We start from the raw sequence: 16258 nt of genomic DNA, 5'->3' as shown, positions 1-16258 counted from the left end.
AAGCAAACAGTATTTTGGCACCACCACCACCCCACCACCCCCCCACCCCAACCATTCTAGAGATTTCTAGAGAGAACATACTAACCAAATCCATTAATAAAATCAAATCCACAAGAGTGAAAGCTGCAAATGTGGAGAATCGACTGTATTTTCATTTTATGCCACCATTTACTTTGTTAGGGTTTTTTTTTCTACCTACAATGCTGCTCAATGAAAGGTCAGAGTTTGTAAAGCAAGCTGCCCTGAATTCTCTGCCCAGTCAAATATGTGGCAACATGTTTACTAGCTGGCCGAGTGACCCACTTCTGCCTCAGCTATATATTTGGGAGGCAAGCAGATCCCATCACAACAGTTTACCCTCCACCTCCTGATCTTCGCAGCAGTCCCAAGGAAAGTATGATGTTTCCCAGAACAATTCTTTTGCTCCTCTGAATGAGTGCTGTGAATGGATTTCGCCCCAACCATGAATCAGGGGGCATTGCTCCAGGTGACTTCACCGATGCCGACATCACCGAAAAAGGCATACTAAAGGCTGTTTCTTGGTTCATGGAGACAATTCCCCTTCCTGGAAAATCTAACAAAGCCCCAGGAGAGCTGGATGATAAGAACCCAACTGAATTGTTCAAAGCATATTTTGAAGGTAATAGAGTTGGGGCTGAAGAAGGGACATGAAGTCTTTCCTCCTCACCCTCCTCTCCTTTAAGAAACTTCTGAAAACTCACCTATGCACTTTAGCATATACAGAGGAGGAGGACTAGGTCACTTTAACCTAATGAATACCGATATTAACCTTTTAAATATAATTGTATCTTAATTGCTTTTAGGGTATGTGTTATAATGTTTACTCGTGATTCAGTTTATTATGTCTTATTGGATTGTTTCTGTTTTATTTTTCATTTTGATGCTTCATTTCTTCATTGTAAGTTTATTGTTATTACCGTGCATTATCCCGTATTATTTTTGATGTGTTGTACTCATTCTGCCAACATGCAAATGTGAGTAGATCAATAGGTACCGCTCCGGCGGGAAGGTAACGGCGCTCCATGCAGTCATGCCGGCCACATGACCTTGGAGGTGTCTACGGACAACGCTGGCTCTTCGGCCTAGAAATGGAGATGAGCACCACACCCCAGAGTCAGACATGACTGGACTTAATGTCAGGGGACTACCTTGACCTTTTTACTCATTTGAGGCATTGAATGTTTGCCTTTTTGTGTGTAAACCAGCCTGAGTCCCTTCAGGGAGAGAAGGTGGTCTAGAAATAAAGATTGTTGTTGTTGTTGTTCCTTACTTAACAGGATTAAGCTTAGAAATGTTGATTTGTTGGACTGCAGCTCCCTGAATCCCCCAACAAACCAAGAGTTTGAACTAGACAATACAATATTTGTCATTCTTCCAGTAAGGAATTGGCTCCGAGTCCCCCTGGTACTCTAAGAATATGGTCTAAGTTTGACTGAACGTTAAAGAATCTGTTCAAGCTGGTGAAATCAATGTCATTGTTCCGCGTCCTAGTCTCCAGGGCAGCAGAAAACAAGCTTGCTCCCTCCTATGACTTCCCCTCACATATTTATACATGGCTATCATCATGTCTCCACTTAGCCTTCTCTTCTTCAGGGTAAATATGCCTAGCTCTTTAAGCCGCTCCTCATAGGGCTTGTTCTCCAGACCCTTGATCATTTTAGTCGCCTTTTAGTCACATTCCAGCTTGTCAATATCTCCCTTCAATTGGGGTGTCCAGAATTGGACAGTGTGATTCCAGGTGTGGTCTGACCAAGGCAGAATAGAGCGGGAGCATGACTTCCCTGGATCTAGACACTAGATTCCTATTGATGCAGGCCAAAATCACATTGGCTTTTTTAGCCGCCGCATCACATTGTTGGCTCATGTTTGTGTGATGATGTTAAAATCATAACTGGATCTGTCTCTTTTCTGTCCCCAGCTGATGTGTCTCCTGATCGGTTTGTCAAAGCCCTTGAGGAAATTGTCAAAGGGAATAACCAAGTGGAGGTCGATAACGGGGAGGACAGCAGTTACTTCTTCCACTGTGGAGAAATTGCCAAAAGTAAGAAGGGATTTTCTGTGAGTGTTGTTTGTGTGTGCAATAGAATATGAAGCAGTACTTGGGAGGTAGATGAAAGAAGCAAAATCTATCTTTTCTTTCCATGGAATGAAATTGCCCTGTCCCAAACCCTTTATGATAAAGGAGACAGTACACCAGTTTAAAATCTCTTCTTTCCATGGGATAAAATTGCCCTGCACAGGGGTGGGCAATATAACAGGATGGGAAACTTTAATGGTGTACTAAAAAGACAATGGATTCCCAAAATTGCAAAAACATAAATCCACTACAAGCAGTAGTACATCAATCACAGACATATAATGATGAGGTATGAGAATACAATGATTTTGGAGAACTTGATGTCCATTACATTGTACTCTTCATATTTTTCCACCTGAGGAAGACTTAAGACAGTCGAAGCCTGTCTGAAAATCCTCTACATCAGTGTTTCTCAACCTTCCTAATGCCATGACACCTAAATACAGTTTCTCATGTTGTACTGACCCCCAACCATAACATTATTTTTGTTCGTACTTCATAACTATAATTTTGCTACTATTAAGAATTGTAATGTAAATATCTGATATGCAGAATATATTTTCGTTCAATTGACAAAATTTGGAACAAATACCCGCTACGTCCAAATTTGAATACTGGTGGGGTTGGAAGGGAAATTGATTTTGTCATTTGGGAGTTGTAGTTGCTGGGATTTATAGTTCACCTACAATCAAACAGCATTGTGAACTCCTCCAACGATGGAATTGAACCAAATGCCATTGGTTGAGGTTCAGTCCAAAAGGTATTAAAATCCAAACTGCTTTTCCTTCTCAGGTATAGCCCAGCTTCGAGCCCTGAGGAAGGCCATGCTAGCGAGTCTTGTAGAGCCTGTGACCTTAGCAGGCTTGGAGTCAGCTCGCCTAAATGCTGGGAAGGCCCTCCACGTGCTCCAGAAGTTCTACAGCAACACCAATTGGGTTGAAATGGGAAACGATGAGATTTACGAATTTCTGAGTAAGTCACGTTGGATATAGACATTGGCAAATGGGTTTCACTTGTTTTTCTGTGGACGTCTCACCAGTTGTTTTGTGGAAGGACAACAATCTTTGTGAGGCTGCTATAAAAATGTTGGCCACAGTTGTAGATCCTGCCTACTACTCCCCAACTACTTTACCAGGTTTCAATTGTATGCGGAGAAGGAGATCCTTTCTGCTATTTGTAAGCACATGACTGAATGATTACTGGCATGTTTGGAGACTGTTGGGAGGTATTCAGACCTCATCACTAATGTCTGGGAATTTCTAGATCCTCCAGTGAGATTCTATGGTCATACCTCGGAATATTACCCTTACACCTATCTGTTCTTTCCGTGTTATTTCTGCCTCTGGTACCAAATATTATCTGACAGAAGTAAATTACAGAAATACATCTTCTTCATGAAATGTGTTATACCAGTATTATGTGCCATAATACAGAACAGGGTGACCAAAATGGTTGTAGCATTGGAAGAATTGTACTTTTTGTAGCTTTTTAGCTTAAATGGAAAGTGAATACTATGAGCTAATGCCTGATTGAAGTGTATAAAATCACCTAAAGGAATGAATAAAAGGGAGATTTTTTTTCTCCTGTTTCATAATATGTTTGTTCATCCACTAGAACCTTAATTTGTAAAATAGAGACAGAAAATGTAGTGTCGAAGGCTTTCATGGCCGGAATCACTGGGCTGTTGTAAATTTTTCAGGCTGTATGTTCATGTTCCAGAAGCATTCTCTCCTGACGTTTCACCTGCATCTATGGCAGGCATCTTCAGAGGTTGTGAGATCTATTGGAAACTAGGAAAATGGGATTTGTGTATCTGTGGAATGTCCAGGGTGGGAGAAAGAACTCATCTGTGGGAGGTAGGTGTGAATGTTTCAATTGGCCACCTTGATTAGCATTTAATGATCTAGCAGTTTTCAAGGTGTGGCTTCTTACTGTCTGGAGGAATCCTTTGTTGAGAGGTGATTACCTGTCCCTGATTGTTTCTTGTCTGGATTTCCCCCATTTTTTAATGTTGTTCTTTATTTACTATTATAATTTTAGAGTTTTTTAAATACTGGTAGCCAGATTTTGTTCATTTTCATAGCTTCCTCCTTTCTGTTGAAGTTGTCCACATGCTTGTGGATTTCAATGGCTTCTCTGTGTAGTCTGACATGGTAGTTGTGAGAGTGATCCAGCATTTCTGTGTTCTCAGATAATATGCTGTGTCCAGGTTGGTTCACCACATGCTCTGCTACGGCTGACTTCTCTGGTTGAAGTAGTCTGCAGTGCCTTTCATGTTCCTTGATGCGTGTTTGGGTGCTGCATTTGGTGGTCCCTATGTAGACTTGTAGCTGCATGGTATCCAGTAGATTCCTGCAGAGGTGAGAGGATCCCTCTTGTCCTTTGCTGAACGTAGCATTTGTTGGATTTTCTTGGTGGGTCTGTAGACAGTTTGTATGTTGTGTTTCCTCATCAGCTTCCCTATGAGGTCAGTGGTGCCCTTGATGTATGGCAAGAACACTTTTCCTCTGAGTGGATCTTTGTCTTTTCTCTCATGGCTTGTTCTTCATCTTGCAGCTCTTCTGATGTCTGTAGTGGAGTATCCATTGGCCTGTAAAGCCCAGTTTAAGTGGTTCAGTTTGTCTTGGAGGAGATGGGGTTCACATATTCTTTTTGCGCAGTCTACCAGGGCTTTAATTGTACTTCTTTTTTTACTCGGGTGATGGTTGGAGTTTTTATGTAGGTATCTCTAGATACTTCAACCAGAGAAGTCAGGCATAACAAAGCAACCAATGAACAACATTCAAAAACAGGGGAACTTCAGACAAGAAACAATCAGGAGCAGTTAATTACATCTCAAGAAAGGATTCCCTAAAGCAGTAAGAAGTCACACCTTGAAAAATGGTAGGCCATTAAATGCTAACCAAGGTGGCCAATTGAAACATCCACAGACAAGATTTCTTTCTCCCACCCTGGACATTCCACAGATATATAAACCCAATTTTCCTAATTTCCAACAGACTTCACAACCTCTGAACATGCCTGTCCTACATGGAGGCAAAATGTTAGGAGAGAGTGCTTCTGGAACATGGCCATACAGCCCGAAAAACTTACAAAAACCCTGAAAACAGAAAAAATATTTACTTATTTATTTACGATATTTCTATCCTGCCTTTCTTGAACCTGAAGGTGACTCAAAGAGGCTTACAACCAGGCAGCCATTTGATGCCTTAACAATATATACTTAAAACCACATTTTAAGTGAAGGTAGAGAAGATCGGGATATAAAAGTTTTGAATAAATGTCAAATAAATAAATAAACAAAACAGAATTAAAAAGTACACATAAGACCTTTAAAAAAACATATAAAACCAATATACAAAACCAGTACCTTCACTGCTAGCCTCGTTGTCCAAAATCATCATCTGAGTCATTCCAATATGCAATTTCACATAAAAGTATCAAAGAAAAGTATCAAAGAACAAAGAAAAAACATATAAAAGTATCAAAGAAAAAGTTTCAAAGAACAAAGAAAAGAACATATAAAAATATCAAAGAAAAGTGTCAAAGAACAGTATCTGAATTTTAAATATATGTACAATTCAATTAAAATGCATGTCTTACTCTTGTATTTTGTAGTCAATGAAGACAGTGATGTTAAAGTACCCATTGCCCCTGCTTCTATAGCAACATGTAAAGACTGCGTCAAAAGTGCCAGGTAAGACACAAGGAGAGGGGCGATGGCATGCATTTGTGGGGGTGGCAGGGTTGGGCAATGGGACTGTGCTGTGCAAGGTAAAATTTTCTCTTCATGCCTAGGCAAGCCCCCACCCTGGCAGTCTTTAGGAAGAGCTTGAAAACTTGGCTGTTCCAGTGTGCCTCCAAGGAATGATGAACTGTACTATAACCCCTGACCTGACCAAACCCTGCAAAAAATGCCCTCAGAAGCACTTATTATTATTATTATTATTATTAACTTTTTTTGTACCCCGCTAGCATCTCCCGAAGGACTCAATGCGACTTACACAGGCCGACAAAACAATACATCAGGACACTTTAAAACTGGGCCGGCCAGAGTAGTGGGTACAGGGTTAAAAGTGCTAAGTGGCAGGAGGAACGTAGGATTAAAATAGTGCAGTGTGCAGCGATCTTAATTATACTAAAGTGCTTCTAGGACTTGGGACTAGTGCAATTAAACCCTACTTTCGTCCCTTTGATCCCCTGTCCAGATAATAATAATAATAATAATAATAATAATAATAATACTTTATTTCCATGCCTATATATTGCTGCAAGCATAAAAAACACGTGTTTTGCTTCCCTCCCCGCGGTCTGGACTCCCTCCTTGCTCCCGTTTTACTCTCAACTTACTGAAGCCTTCCTCCAATGCAGGCCTGCAGCCTTTTTCCCTCTCCCTCCAACAGCCAACAGGAGAGCTTGGAGGAGAAATTCTCCTTCCTTTACCCAAAGTATTCCTTCAAATGTTCCAAGGGAGAGGGGAGTGAAGGGGAAAGCCTGTAGGTCTCAAATATAGCTTCTTCTGGTAAGTGCGGGAGGGAATGGAGGGCAGGAAGGGTTGGCTGACAGTGTCCATGGCCACCCATGCTGTTCTGAGATCAGCATGGGTAAGTATCTGGACACCACACCTGCAAACACACAGGGTTTAGGCCAGCTGTAGGGACTCAATTCCAAGAAGAAGAAGAAGCAGAAGCAGAAGAAGCAGAGGAGGAGGAGGAGGAGGAGGAGGCGGCGACAGAGGAGGAGGAGGAGGAGGAGGAGGAGGAGGAGGAGGAGGAGGAGGAGGAACTTTATTTCTCTACCCCGCCTCCATCTCCCCAAAGGGACTCGGGGTGGCTTACATGGGGCCATGCCCAAGGCAATATACAATTACAAACAAAACAGTAAAATATTAAAAACAAGATAAGAATAACATCATCATAAATTATAAAACAAGCATCATAAGCAACAACCTAGATATTTCCAGTCTCATTTTTTGGGAAGAGGGGACCAATATGCAAAACGAATTAAAGGATGGGCTGGTCAATAAGGTGGATAGAACTTAATAGTAACATAGGAATAGAGCGATATAACAAAATCATTTCAGCTTAACTTAAAAGTATAGTAATCAAATATAGGGATTTAAAAGTTCACTTCTTCTTGGATTTTTTGTCCTGTCTGGAATAGCCCTTATAGAAACTATCATTCATGTATCAGTCTACAAACTTTAGGCAAAAATAACTCCAAAAAACCTGGGTTGACTTATTGACAGGTTAATGTGAGTATTGTAGCTTATTGTATAGTTGCTATTACTTTCAGGTGTGTTCATTCCAAAGCGATTCATTAATCTACTTCTCCATTTAATAGTGGGGTGTACACATGTGTGGACAACATACTTGTGAAGGACATGCTCGTAAGTGGGTACAAGATATCAGCAACTTGCAAGACTAAACCACAAGGTGAGATCAACTCCTCTTACTAGGATCCCTTGCCATGCATTAATCCTTGTTTTCTAAACACAGGATGTAGAGCAGTGGTTCTCAACCTGTGGGTCCCCAGGCGTTTTGGCCTACAACTCCCAGAAATCCCAGCCAGTTTACCAGCTGTTGGGATTTCTGGGAGTTGAAGGCCAAAACATCTGGGGACCCACAGGTTGAGAACCACTGGTGTAGAGGATGATGGTGGTGGTGGTGATAACTGTACTTATGACATGCAGATTCAAATTCACAACTTCAAACTAACTGGGTAGGCTTGCCGGAAGATATAGGTCCCCAATGGTGTCTTAAATTCTGACACGTGATCTAGCTGTCAGAGATCTTCTAGCAGGTCATTCCACAGACCTTAGTGTTTGGGGCAGAATGTATGGGAGAAAATGATTATGTAGGTAACCTGGACCCAAATCATGTAGGGCTTTAAATGTAACACACACACATTTTGTATTTTGCCTAGAAACTAATTGGTAACCAGTGGAGTGATTTTAATATGGGTGTGATATGCTTACTTTTGGGTGTTCTGGACTAATCTGGCTGCTGTGTTTTGGAATAAGCTGAGTTTCCAAATTTGGTACAGCGGTAGTCTAATGTAAACCGCATTGTAGAAGTCCAACCTTGAGGTTACCAGCACATGCACAACCATCTTTAGGTTCTCCAAATCTAGGAAGGGGTGCAGCTGGCATATCAGCCGATGCTGGTAGTAAGTACTCCTGACCATCACATCTACCTGGGCTGATATTTATTTGAAGAGACAGATCGAGGAGCACTCCCATGCTGCAAACACACTCTTTCAGGAAGAAGTCTTTTTAGGGAAGTCTCCAAATTTCTTATAGTCTATTTTTCATAATTCTACTGAATGTTGTAAATTCTTTTCCCATTTTTGTACCAAATATTTTCCATCTGATGTCTTCACATGGGTTTCTTGTAAAGCAGGTTTTCAAAAATTATACAACTTTACATCATTTATTGGGTGAATTACGTCCATTTATATTTATTGAAATTATTTTTAATTTCACAGGCAAAACCTGTACGGCTTTAAAGGTCAAAACCAATACTTTGTACTTTGCCTTTTAGGCAGACAAACTGCTGGTCCAATCTAGCAAAGTGAACATTGCTTCATCTTCTCTCCTGTTTCTGCTTTTTCCACAGGCAAATGTGGGCACGGAGGGAAAGATGATGCCACTCAAGACGTTTATCCCACTGGGGGCATCAACAAAGAGACTTCTGACCCAAAGCTCTCCCCTCATTTTCACCTGCACAAGAAAGCAGCTGAACTAGCTATTCAAGCCACAAAGAACTTCTTTGTAGAAGGGGGTAAGTCTACAGCTTGTGAACCCAGAGCTAGAAAAAGAGAAAGACATTCTAATTCTTCAAGCATGACCAGAGGTATTTGCAATTCTGTAGGGGTTTTTTTTTAATGTTGGAAAACATGTATTTTTATACATGTGTACATAATGAGATATCTTCACCCACATGTCAGATATTGCCTCGTAAGTATGAATTTAACGAATTTGATATGACAAGGACTAAAAAAATCCACATCCCTAGTAGTAGCCCTCTGACCACTCAGCTGCATGGTTCCTTGCAGATGCAATTATGGCAGCAATTAATGATTTTTTCCATATTCTGCCTCCATTGCCACATAGTAGGCTTTCAAATATGTTCTAGCCCATGCTTGGTCAGATTTGCTTTGAGTTCTCCGCCAACTTTGCTTTAGTTTCCATCTCACTTGATTTACCACTACCAACTCCTCAGAAAACTAAGGGGCCGGTTTGGCTCTGCTCCATGAAAGGGCACATTCAGGAACAATTGTGTCCACCACCCTGGCCATTTCCCCATTCCAGAGGTCAGCCAAAGCTTTGACAGAATCGCATGCTGAGTTGACAGGAAAGTCCCCAAGAGCAGTCAGGAATTCATCCGTATCCATAAGCCTCTGTAGCAGACCATCTTAATCGGTCCCCTACCCCTCCAGAGGTTTGGAGTCCCAGCAAGTCTAAACCTGATCAGGTAATGACATCAGAACTTCAACAAGTTCCTCCATACCACCATCGCCATCATCCCATCCTGCACAGAAAACAAGGTCCAAAGTGTATCCAAGACCATGGGTAGGGCAAGACACCACTTGGGACAGACCCATGGTTGTCATGGAGTCCATGAAGTCCCGAGCCATTCCTGACAGGGCAGCCTCAGCAGGGATGTTGAAGTCTCCCAGCACTATTAGCCGCTGAGACTCCAACATCAACCCCGAGACCACCTTGGCTAGCTCAGGAAGGGAAACTGTTGAGCAGAGGGTTGGGCAGTACACAAACTGAATTCCTATTCCCAGTTAGCCACTTTTAGGTAAATACACTCCAATAGTGTTGAATGTGGGATGGGGAACCTGGTCAGGGGATGGAATCATGATAGACCACTGCAACTCCACCTACCCACCCGCCAGGCCTCGCCTGCTGCTGCACGGAGAATCCTGGTGGGCAGAGCTGAGATGAACCCCTCCCCCCCCCACCCACACACACACCACCACAACCTAGTCTCATCTAGTCTCATCCAGCCAGGTCTCTGTGATACAAACGAGGTCAGCATACTCATCAAGTCCTTGATGGCAGTTGTTATTCCATTCACTCACCTGTCATGCAACAGCAGCATTTTCAACCTAGGAGGGCCGTCACCCTGGTTATCCAGTTTATTAGATATAGAAGACAGTTTGGGGATAATAAGCATTCTATTACTCTCCCTATATTGTTGGGACTAAAACTGTCTCCCCCTTCCACAAATGTAACTGTTAAAAATGGGCTAATTAAGAAAATGTGGAAAGTATAGTTATTTCCAAGATTTAAGTATGGATATTAACCTGATTTTTGCCTTTGTTCAGATGCCAGCCTCCTCTCCATGGTGGACGAAAACATCTTCCGGAAGTTTTTCAACCTGGAAGGCTACTCTCTCGTCTTTGTGATAGACACCACGAGCAGCATGACTGACGACATCGCCCAGGTCAAAGAAAAAAGTATCGAAATTATCCAGAGATTTTCCACCTTGCCGGACGCACCCTTCAACTACATTGTGGTGCCCTTCAATGATCCAGGTTAGAACAGACTGATATTGCATTCAGTGGTTACACAGAATCCAATTGACTTTGCTACCAAATTGCTGCATTCCCTAGTTTGCTGGGCTGTGTTATTCCATGGCTTTTAAGTAATGTCCTTTTTGTGATTGAGGAATGAAGATAATAAAATATAACACCATCTTCTTTGGTATTGATTCCAAAATGCTCCTGAGACTTTGTCAGCATTTCCAATGCTATGGAATCACAGGAATTGTAGTTTTATGAAGTCAGGCCAGTCACTTCAAGAATACCATTCATTTCAAGGATAGACTCATTTTTCATCAAGGGACACATCAGCCTTATGGTTGCCTTCAAAGGGTTGTTGAATCAATGGATGGGGCATCTGTGGATACAGAGGGCCAACTAGAATACTGGCCTGACCTTGAAGGAGCTGGGGGTGGTGACAGCTGACGGGGAGCTCTGGCGTGGGCTGGTCCATGAGGTCACAAAGAGTTGGAAGTGACTGAATGAATCAACAACAAACCCCTGTTGCACAGTCTAGATGCACCACAGAAGTGCATTCTGACTATTTATCTAATCCTTCAGGTTAGTGCAACCCCATTCAAAATAGACTACTTAGGGTTGGCCCTTGGCTACGGGCTTGACTCCCCTATAATCCAGTTCAATATAGTCAATCTACATTCCAAAACTGCATCATATGGCAGTGTAGATGGGGTCTTGGTTGATTTGTGGTGAAATACAGTACCTGTTCTAACTGTATCTCTAATTCACATTGACTTTAATTCTCTTCTTATAGATCATGGTCCAGCCTTTAAAACTCATAGTGTGAATGAGTTGAAAAACTATATATCCAACCTCAACGTTGAAGGTGGTGGTGACTGCCCAGAAATGTCATTAAGTGGTTTGAGGTTGGCTTTGGATGAGAGTTTGCCAAGGTAATTCTCTTTGTAGTTACTTACAATCATCTGAGATGGAATATGAATCAAGTCAAATCAAGTGGGACACAAAACTCGGATGAGACTTGAAACATAGTAAAAAGTCAAGAAGTAATAACTTCAGCCAAATGATATATCAAGTCCTAGTTCTGCTTTCAGTCCAACCTATTCACAAAGAGATTCCACCTGAACATGAGGAAGAACTTCCTAACTGTGAGAGCTGTTCAGCAGTGGCACTCTCTGCCCCAGACTGTGGTGGAGGCTCTTTCTTTGGAGGCTTTTAAACAGAAGCTGGATGGCCATCTGTCAGGAGTGCTTTGAATGCAATTTTCCTGCTTCTTGGCAGGGGTTGGACTGGATGGCCCACAAGGTCTCTTCCAGCTTTATGCTTCTAGGTATATTTTATTCCAAGCACCAGAATGTCATAGAATTTTATAGAGTTTTGCAGAGAAGTATGATCAATATCTGATGCATTCATGGTAATCCTCATCTGTAGGACCTCATCTGTAACCTGCATAGATTGTATCCAGAACTTGTTTGTTGTTTAAAAGGATGTTCTTCAGGTCTGGCACTGTAAGTAGCCACAACCTCTGGTTGCTGGCCCTTGGACATAAGATTGCAGTTATAGTATTTCTAGCACAAATGGCACAGCTTAGCAAACAATGGGGAGATGTCAGCTATTGTTAAGATGGAGTTGATCAGATTCACTAAAACAGATCAGCATACAGCCACCATCTTGAGCGACTAGGTTTTTCTTTTTGTGTGTGTGAGTCAGGAGTGACTTGAGAAACTGCATGTCACTTCTGGTGTGAGAGAATTGGTCGTCTGCAAGCACGTCGCCCAGGGGACACCCAGATGTTTTGGTTTTTACCATCCTTGAGGCAGGCTCCTGTCATGTCCCCGCAAGAGGAGTTGAAGCTGACAGAGGGAGCTCATCCGCCTCTCCCTGGATTTAAACTTCTGACCTGTCCATCTTCAGTCCTGCCGGCATAAGGGTTAACCCGTTGAGACACGAGAGAGCAACTAGGTGCCAGACCATCTTAATCAGGAGGACAAAGGTCCAATCTACACTGGCATATAATCCATTTCTGGATCCATATTACCTGCTTTGAACTGGGTTATATGGCAGTGTAGACTCACATAATCCAGTTCAAAGCAGATAATCTGATTTCAGAAACTGGATTATATAGCAGTGTAGATCCAGCCTCATTATGTATTTATACACAAATCCAAACTACTTCTCATCCCAAGCATTTCAGATTTGGGACACGCAACCTGTACTAGGAGTAATTGTTTTAGTAGTGTTTTTCTAAGCTATATTTCTGTCTTTGTTTTTCTACTATTTATTTATTTATTTATTTATTTATTTATTTATTTCGGGTACTTTTACCCCGCCCTTCTCAACCCCCGAGGGGGGACACAGGGCGGCTTACAAAAAGGCACAATTCGATGCCTATACAAATTACACATAATGTACAAAACCATAGTTAAAACAACTATCACAGTTAAAACAATCAAAACGATCAGTATATAACACATCATATAAAACTATTTTCATGCTCAGCGTTTCGTCTTTCAGACTTCCATAGTTCCATTCCATTAATCATTTCCTGACCATTGTCAAAGTCCTTTCTTTAACTGCCCGATTGTCCGAATGCGTGGTCCCAAATCCATGTTTTCAGTTTTTTCCTAAAGGAAAGGAGTGATGTCGCTGATCTAATTTCCCCGGGGAGTGAATTCCATAGGTGGGGGGCCACCACCGAGAAGGCCCTGCTCCTCATCCCTGCCAACCTCACTTGGGATTTTGCAGCAGGGTGGGATTCTGTTATAGTTTGCAGTCATAGGGCAAGCCCCCTGTCCATCTTCATTTAGCTTTGGTTCTGCCCCTTTTCCTGGGTTTTGGGAAGAGAGATGAACCATTTTAGTCAGTCACACACAAGGAAGCCAGCCTATAGGACGCAAATCAGTTTGTCCCGTAGGAAAGGCTTCATTCCTCAAGACCATCTGGGGTCTTAACTGACTATCCAGTTCCAGGGAAACGGAAGGAAAAGGTCCCAAAGGCTCTGGCTGAGAGCTCACAGCCTCTCAGCCTCAGAGCACCAGAGGGGAAAACAGACCTGAAGTTCCCACTAGACAGCATCGTAGAACCACGGAGTTCCAGCTGCTATATCTTCAAGCCACAGCCGGTAAGGTCTGCTCGGTACCCAGATGCACGTGGATTTCGGTAGAAGCACCCATGCCAACTAGGCATAGATAGAAAGCGGCCTGAGAGGGATTATAAAGATTATAAAGCGGCCTGAGAGGGATTATATTCTTCCTTATGCTGAGATAGTACAGTTAAACCAAGTCAGTGCCAGTCTCTTAAAGACTAGAATAGTAAAGCCTTGAAGTGCTGTTTGAAGATTTGTTCCTTAATAAAGACTTTGTTGTACTTTTAAAGAACTCTAAAGCCCATTACATCTGGAAGTCTCTAACAATCTCTCTTCGGGCACCCCGGCTTCCCACTGGGTTTAAAGTGTGCGTCCTGTAGAATAAAGACATTGTGTACAGGCCCAGTGGCAACAGAACAACTCTATCACACACCTTTTATCCACTCTATTGTAATCTCCATCGTAACTATCTTTCCACTTTCTCCAGTTCTAAAATCTACAGTTTTACTGATGCTGCAGCAAAAGATGAACATCTGGAGAGGGAAGTCAAGATCAAGATTGATTCTACTCTATCGGAGGTGAACTATCTCCTCACAGGGACTTGCTCAAAACGGAAACGCCGAAGTACGTAAAATCTTGGCAAAAGTCGGCAAAAGTCGGGGGGGGGTGAAAGGATGAAATAGTCATACAATGTGGAATCCTGGGATTTGTAGTTTGGTGGGGCACTAGAGCTTTCTGGCGGAAAATTTTAAATAGTAATAGAATCACAAAATAAGGTTTTAAATGCGTCATGGTGTCATTGTTTTTAGTGTTTTATTGTTTTGCTTGATGTTTTATTATTTGCTTATGAGTTTTACTGTTGTATTTGTATGCTGTTGTTTGTTGGTGGCCTTGGCCTTTGTAAGCCACATCGAGTCCTTCGGGAGATTTTGCAGGGTATAAATAAAGATAATAATAATAATAATAATAATAATAATAATAATTTTGGAAGAGAATCCAAGGACCATCTAGTCTAACCCATGCAAGAACACATAATCAAAACCCTCCTGAAATATGATGGCAACCCAGCTGGGCTAAAGGCCAGGAGCTCACCCTGATCCTAGCTTTGAACTGTCAAGCTGTCAGTTGACAAGTTTTCCACTGTTGAACAATTCTTGCCATCAGGAATTTCTCCCTAATGTTTTGATGAAATTTGCCTCCAATATTGAAGTCTTCTTACCAAAACTCAATGCATCAGACCTGCTCTTTATTCTTACAACCTAAGGCTCTATCTACACTGAGCATATAATCCAGTTGTTGAAAGCAGAGTATCTGTGGATTTTATGAGTCTACACCAGTGGTTCTCAACCTGTGGGTCCCCAGGTGCAGGCATGTAGCCGGGGGGGAGGGGGGCTTGGGGGGCTTCAGCCCCTCCTCCCCCCCCCAAATTCTCATGGTGGTCCGCAAGAAGGCCTTACTGGTACATTATTTAAACTGTTATGTTTATTCATATCATGATCTGATCACCATGCTCAATATATCCCATATGCATGGGGGTATTGGGGTAACAATACAAAAGGTTTGCTAGGGTAGACCCTCTTTCACTCAGACTCAGCCCCCCCCCCCGAACCAAACTCACCCCCCTCCCCCGAAACAAAATACTGGCTACGGGCCTGCCCAGGTGTTTTGGCTTACAACTCCCAGAAGTCCTAGCCACTTTCCCAACTGTTGAAGTTCTGGAAGATGAAGGCTAAAATATCTTGGGAGAGATATTTGTTGAGAACCACTGGACTACACTGCCATATAATCCAGTTTAAAACAGATAATCTGCATCCAGAAACTGGATTATATGGCAGTGTGGATGGGGCCTAAGATGGCTTCACTGAAGCAATCCTAGTTTGGATACTCATGACATTGGAAAAGTCATTAATGCATGTTCAAGTCAAAGTCAGATGGAAAGGACAATAGTCACATTACAGATGGGTTGGTTCAAAAAAGGAAGCCATGGCCTTGGAACTGCAATACTTAGGCAAGACTATCAATGATGTCTCTCATTTATAGGGCAGTTAATCAAAGTGATGGGAGTTGTCATTCAATAACATCTGGTTAGCCAAATGGGTCAAAGCTCAAGAGCACCATTTACTATGTAAAAAAATTATAGTTGGTCTACTTTATCCATGAATTCCATTACCCTTTGAACTCAACCATAAGGTTAATGTGGCCCTCAATGAAAATGAATTTGACACTCTCGCCTTACAGTCACTATACGTCTAAAACTACGTATTTGAAGGCACACAGCAACAACAACTTTTTTTTATTTACAATATTTATGTTCTGCCCTTTTAACCCGAAGGGGACTCAGAATGGATCACAGAACACATATAGGCAAACATTCAATGCCGTTATACACTAACAAGACAGACAACTGTACATAGATAGAGGTATATGTAGGCTTTCCTATCTTCAGCATCTTGGTGGCTGTGCTCTGTTCTGGCCATAGGGCGGATTACAATGTACATATACATGGGAAACATTCAATGCCATAGACACACAACATATATAGGCAG

General features: G+C 42.1%; 1 protein-coding gene across 1 annotated transcript in view; it reads left to right on the top strand.

The window, feature by feature from the left end:
• Positions 1–332: 332 nt before the first annotated feature.
• The window catches only part of LOC132765229 (von Willebrand factor A domain-containing protein 7-like), a 32351-nt gene continuing 16425 nt past the window's right edge, over positions 333–16258 (top strand). Inside the window, exons 1-9 of the mRNA XM_067463314.1 lie at positions 333–640; positions 1940–2062; positions 2891–3070; positions 5717–5795; positions 7442–7533; positions 8716–8880; positions 10436–10645; positions 11424–11562; positions 14200–14336. Coding sequence (XP_067319415.1) covers positions 433–640; positions 1940–2062; positions 2891–3070; positions 5717–5795; positions 7442–7533; positions 8716–8880; positions 10436–10645; positions 11424–11562; positions 14200–14336 — 1333 coding nt within the window. The 5' untranslated portion in view covers positions 333–432. The remainder of the gene's footprint in view (positions 641–1939; positions 2063–2890; positions 3071–5716; positions 5796–7441; positions 7534–8715; positions 8881–10435; positions 10646–11423; positions 11563–14199; positions 14337–16258) is intronic.

This window comes from Anolis sagrei, chromosome 2, assembly GCF_037176765.1.
Source record: "Anolis sagrei isolate rAnoSag1 chromosome 2, rAnoSag1.mat, whole genome shotgun sequence".
Classification (NCBI taxonomy): Eukaryota; Metazoa; Chordata; class Lepidosauria; order Squamata; family Dactyloidae; genus Anolis; species Anolis sagrei.
The sequence above is the reverse complement of the archived record's forward strand: the minus strand, read 5'-3'. Positions and strand labels throughout refer to the sequence as shown.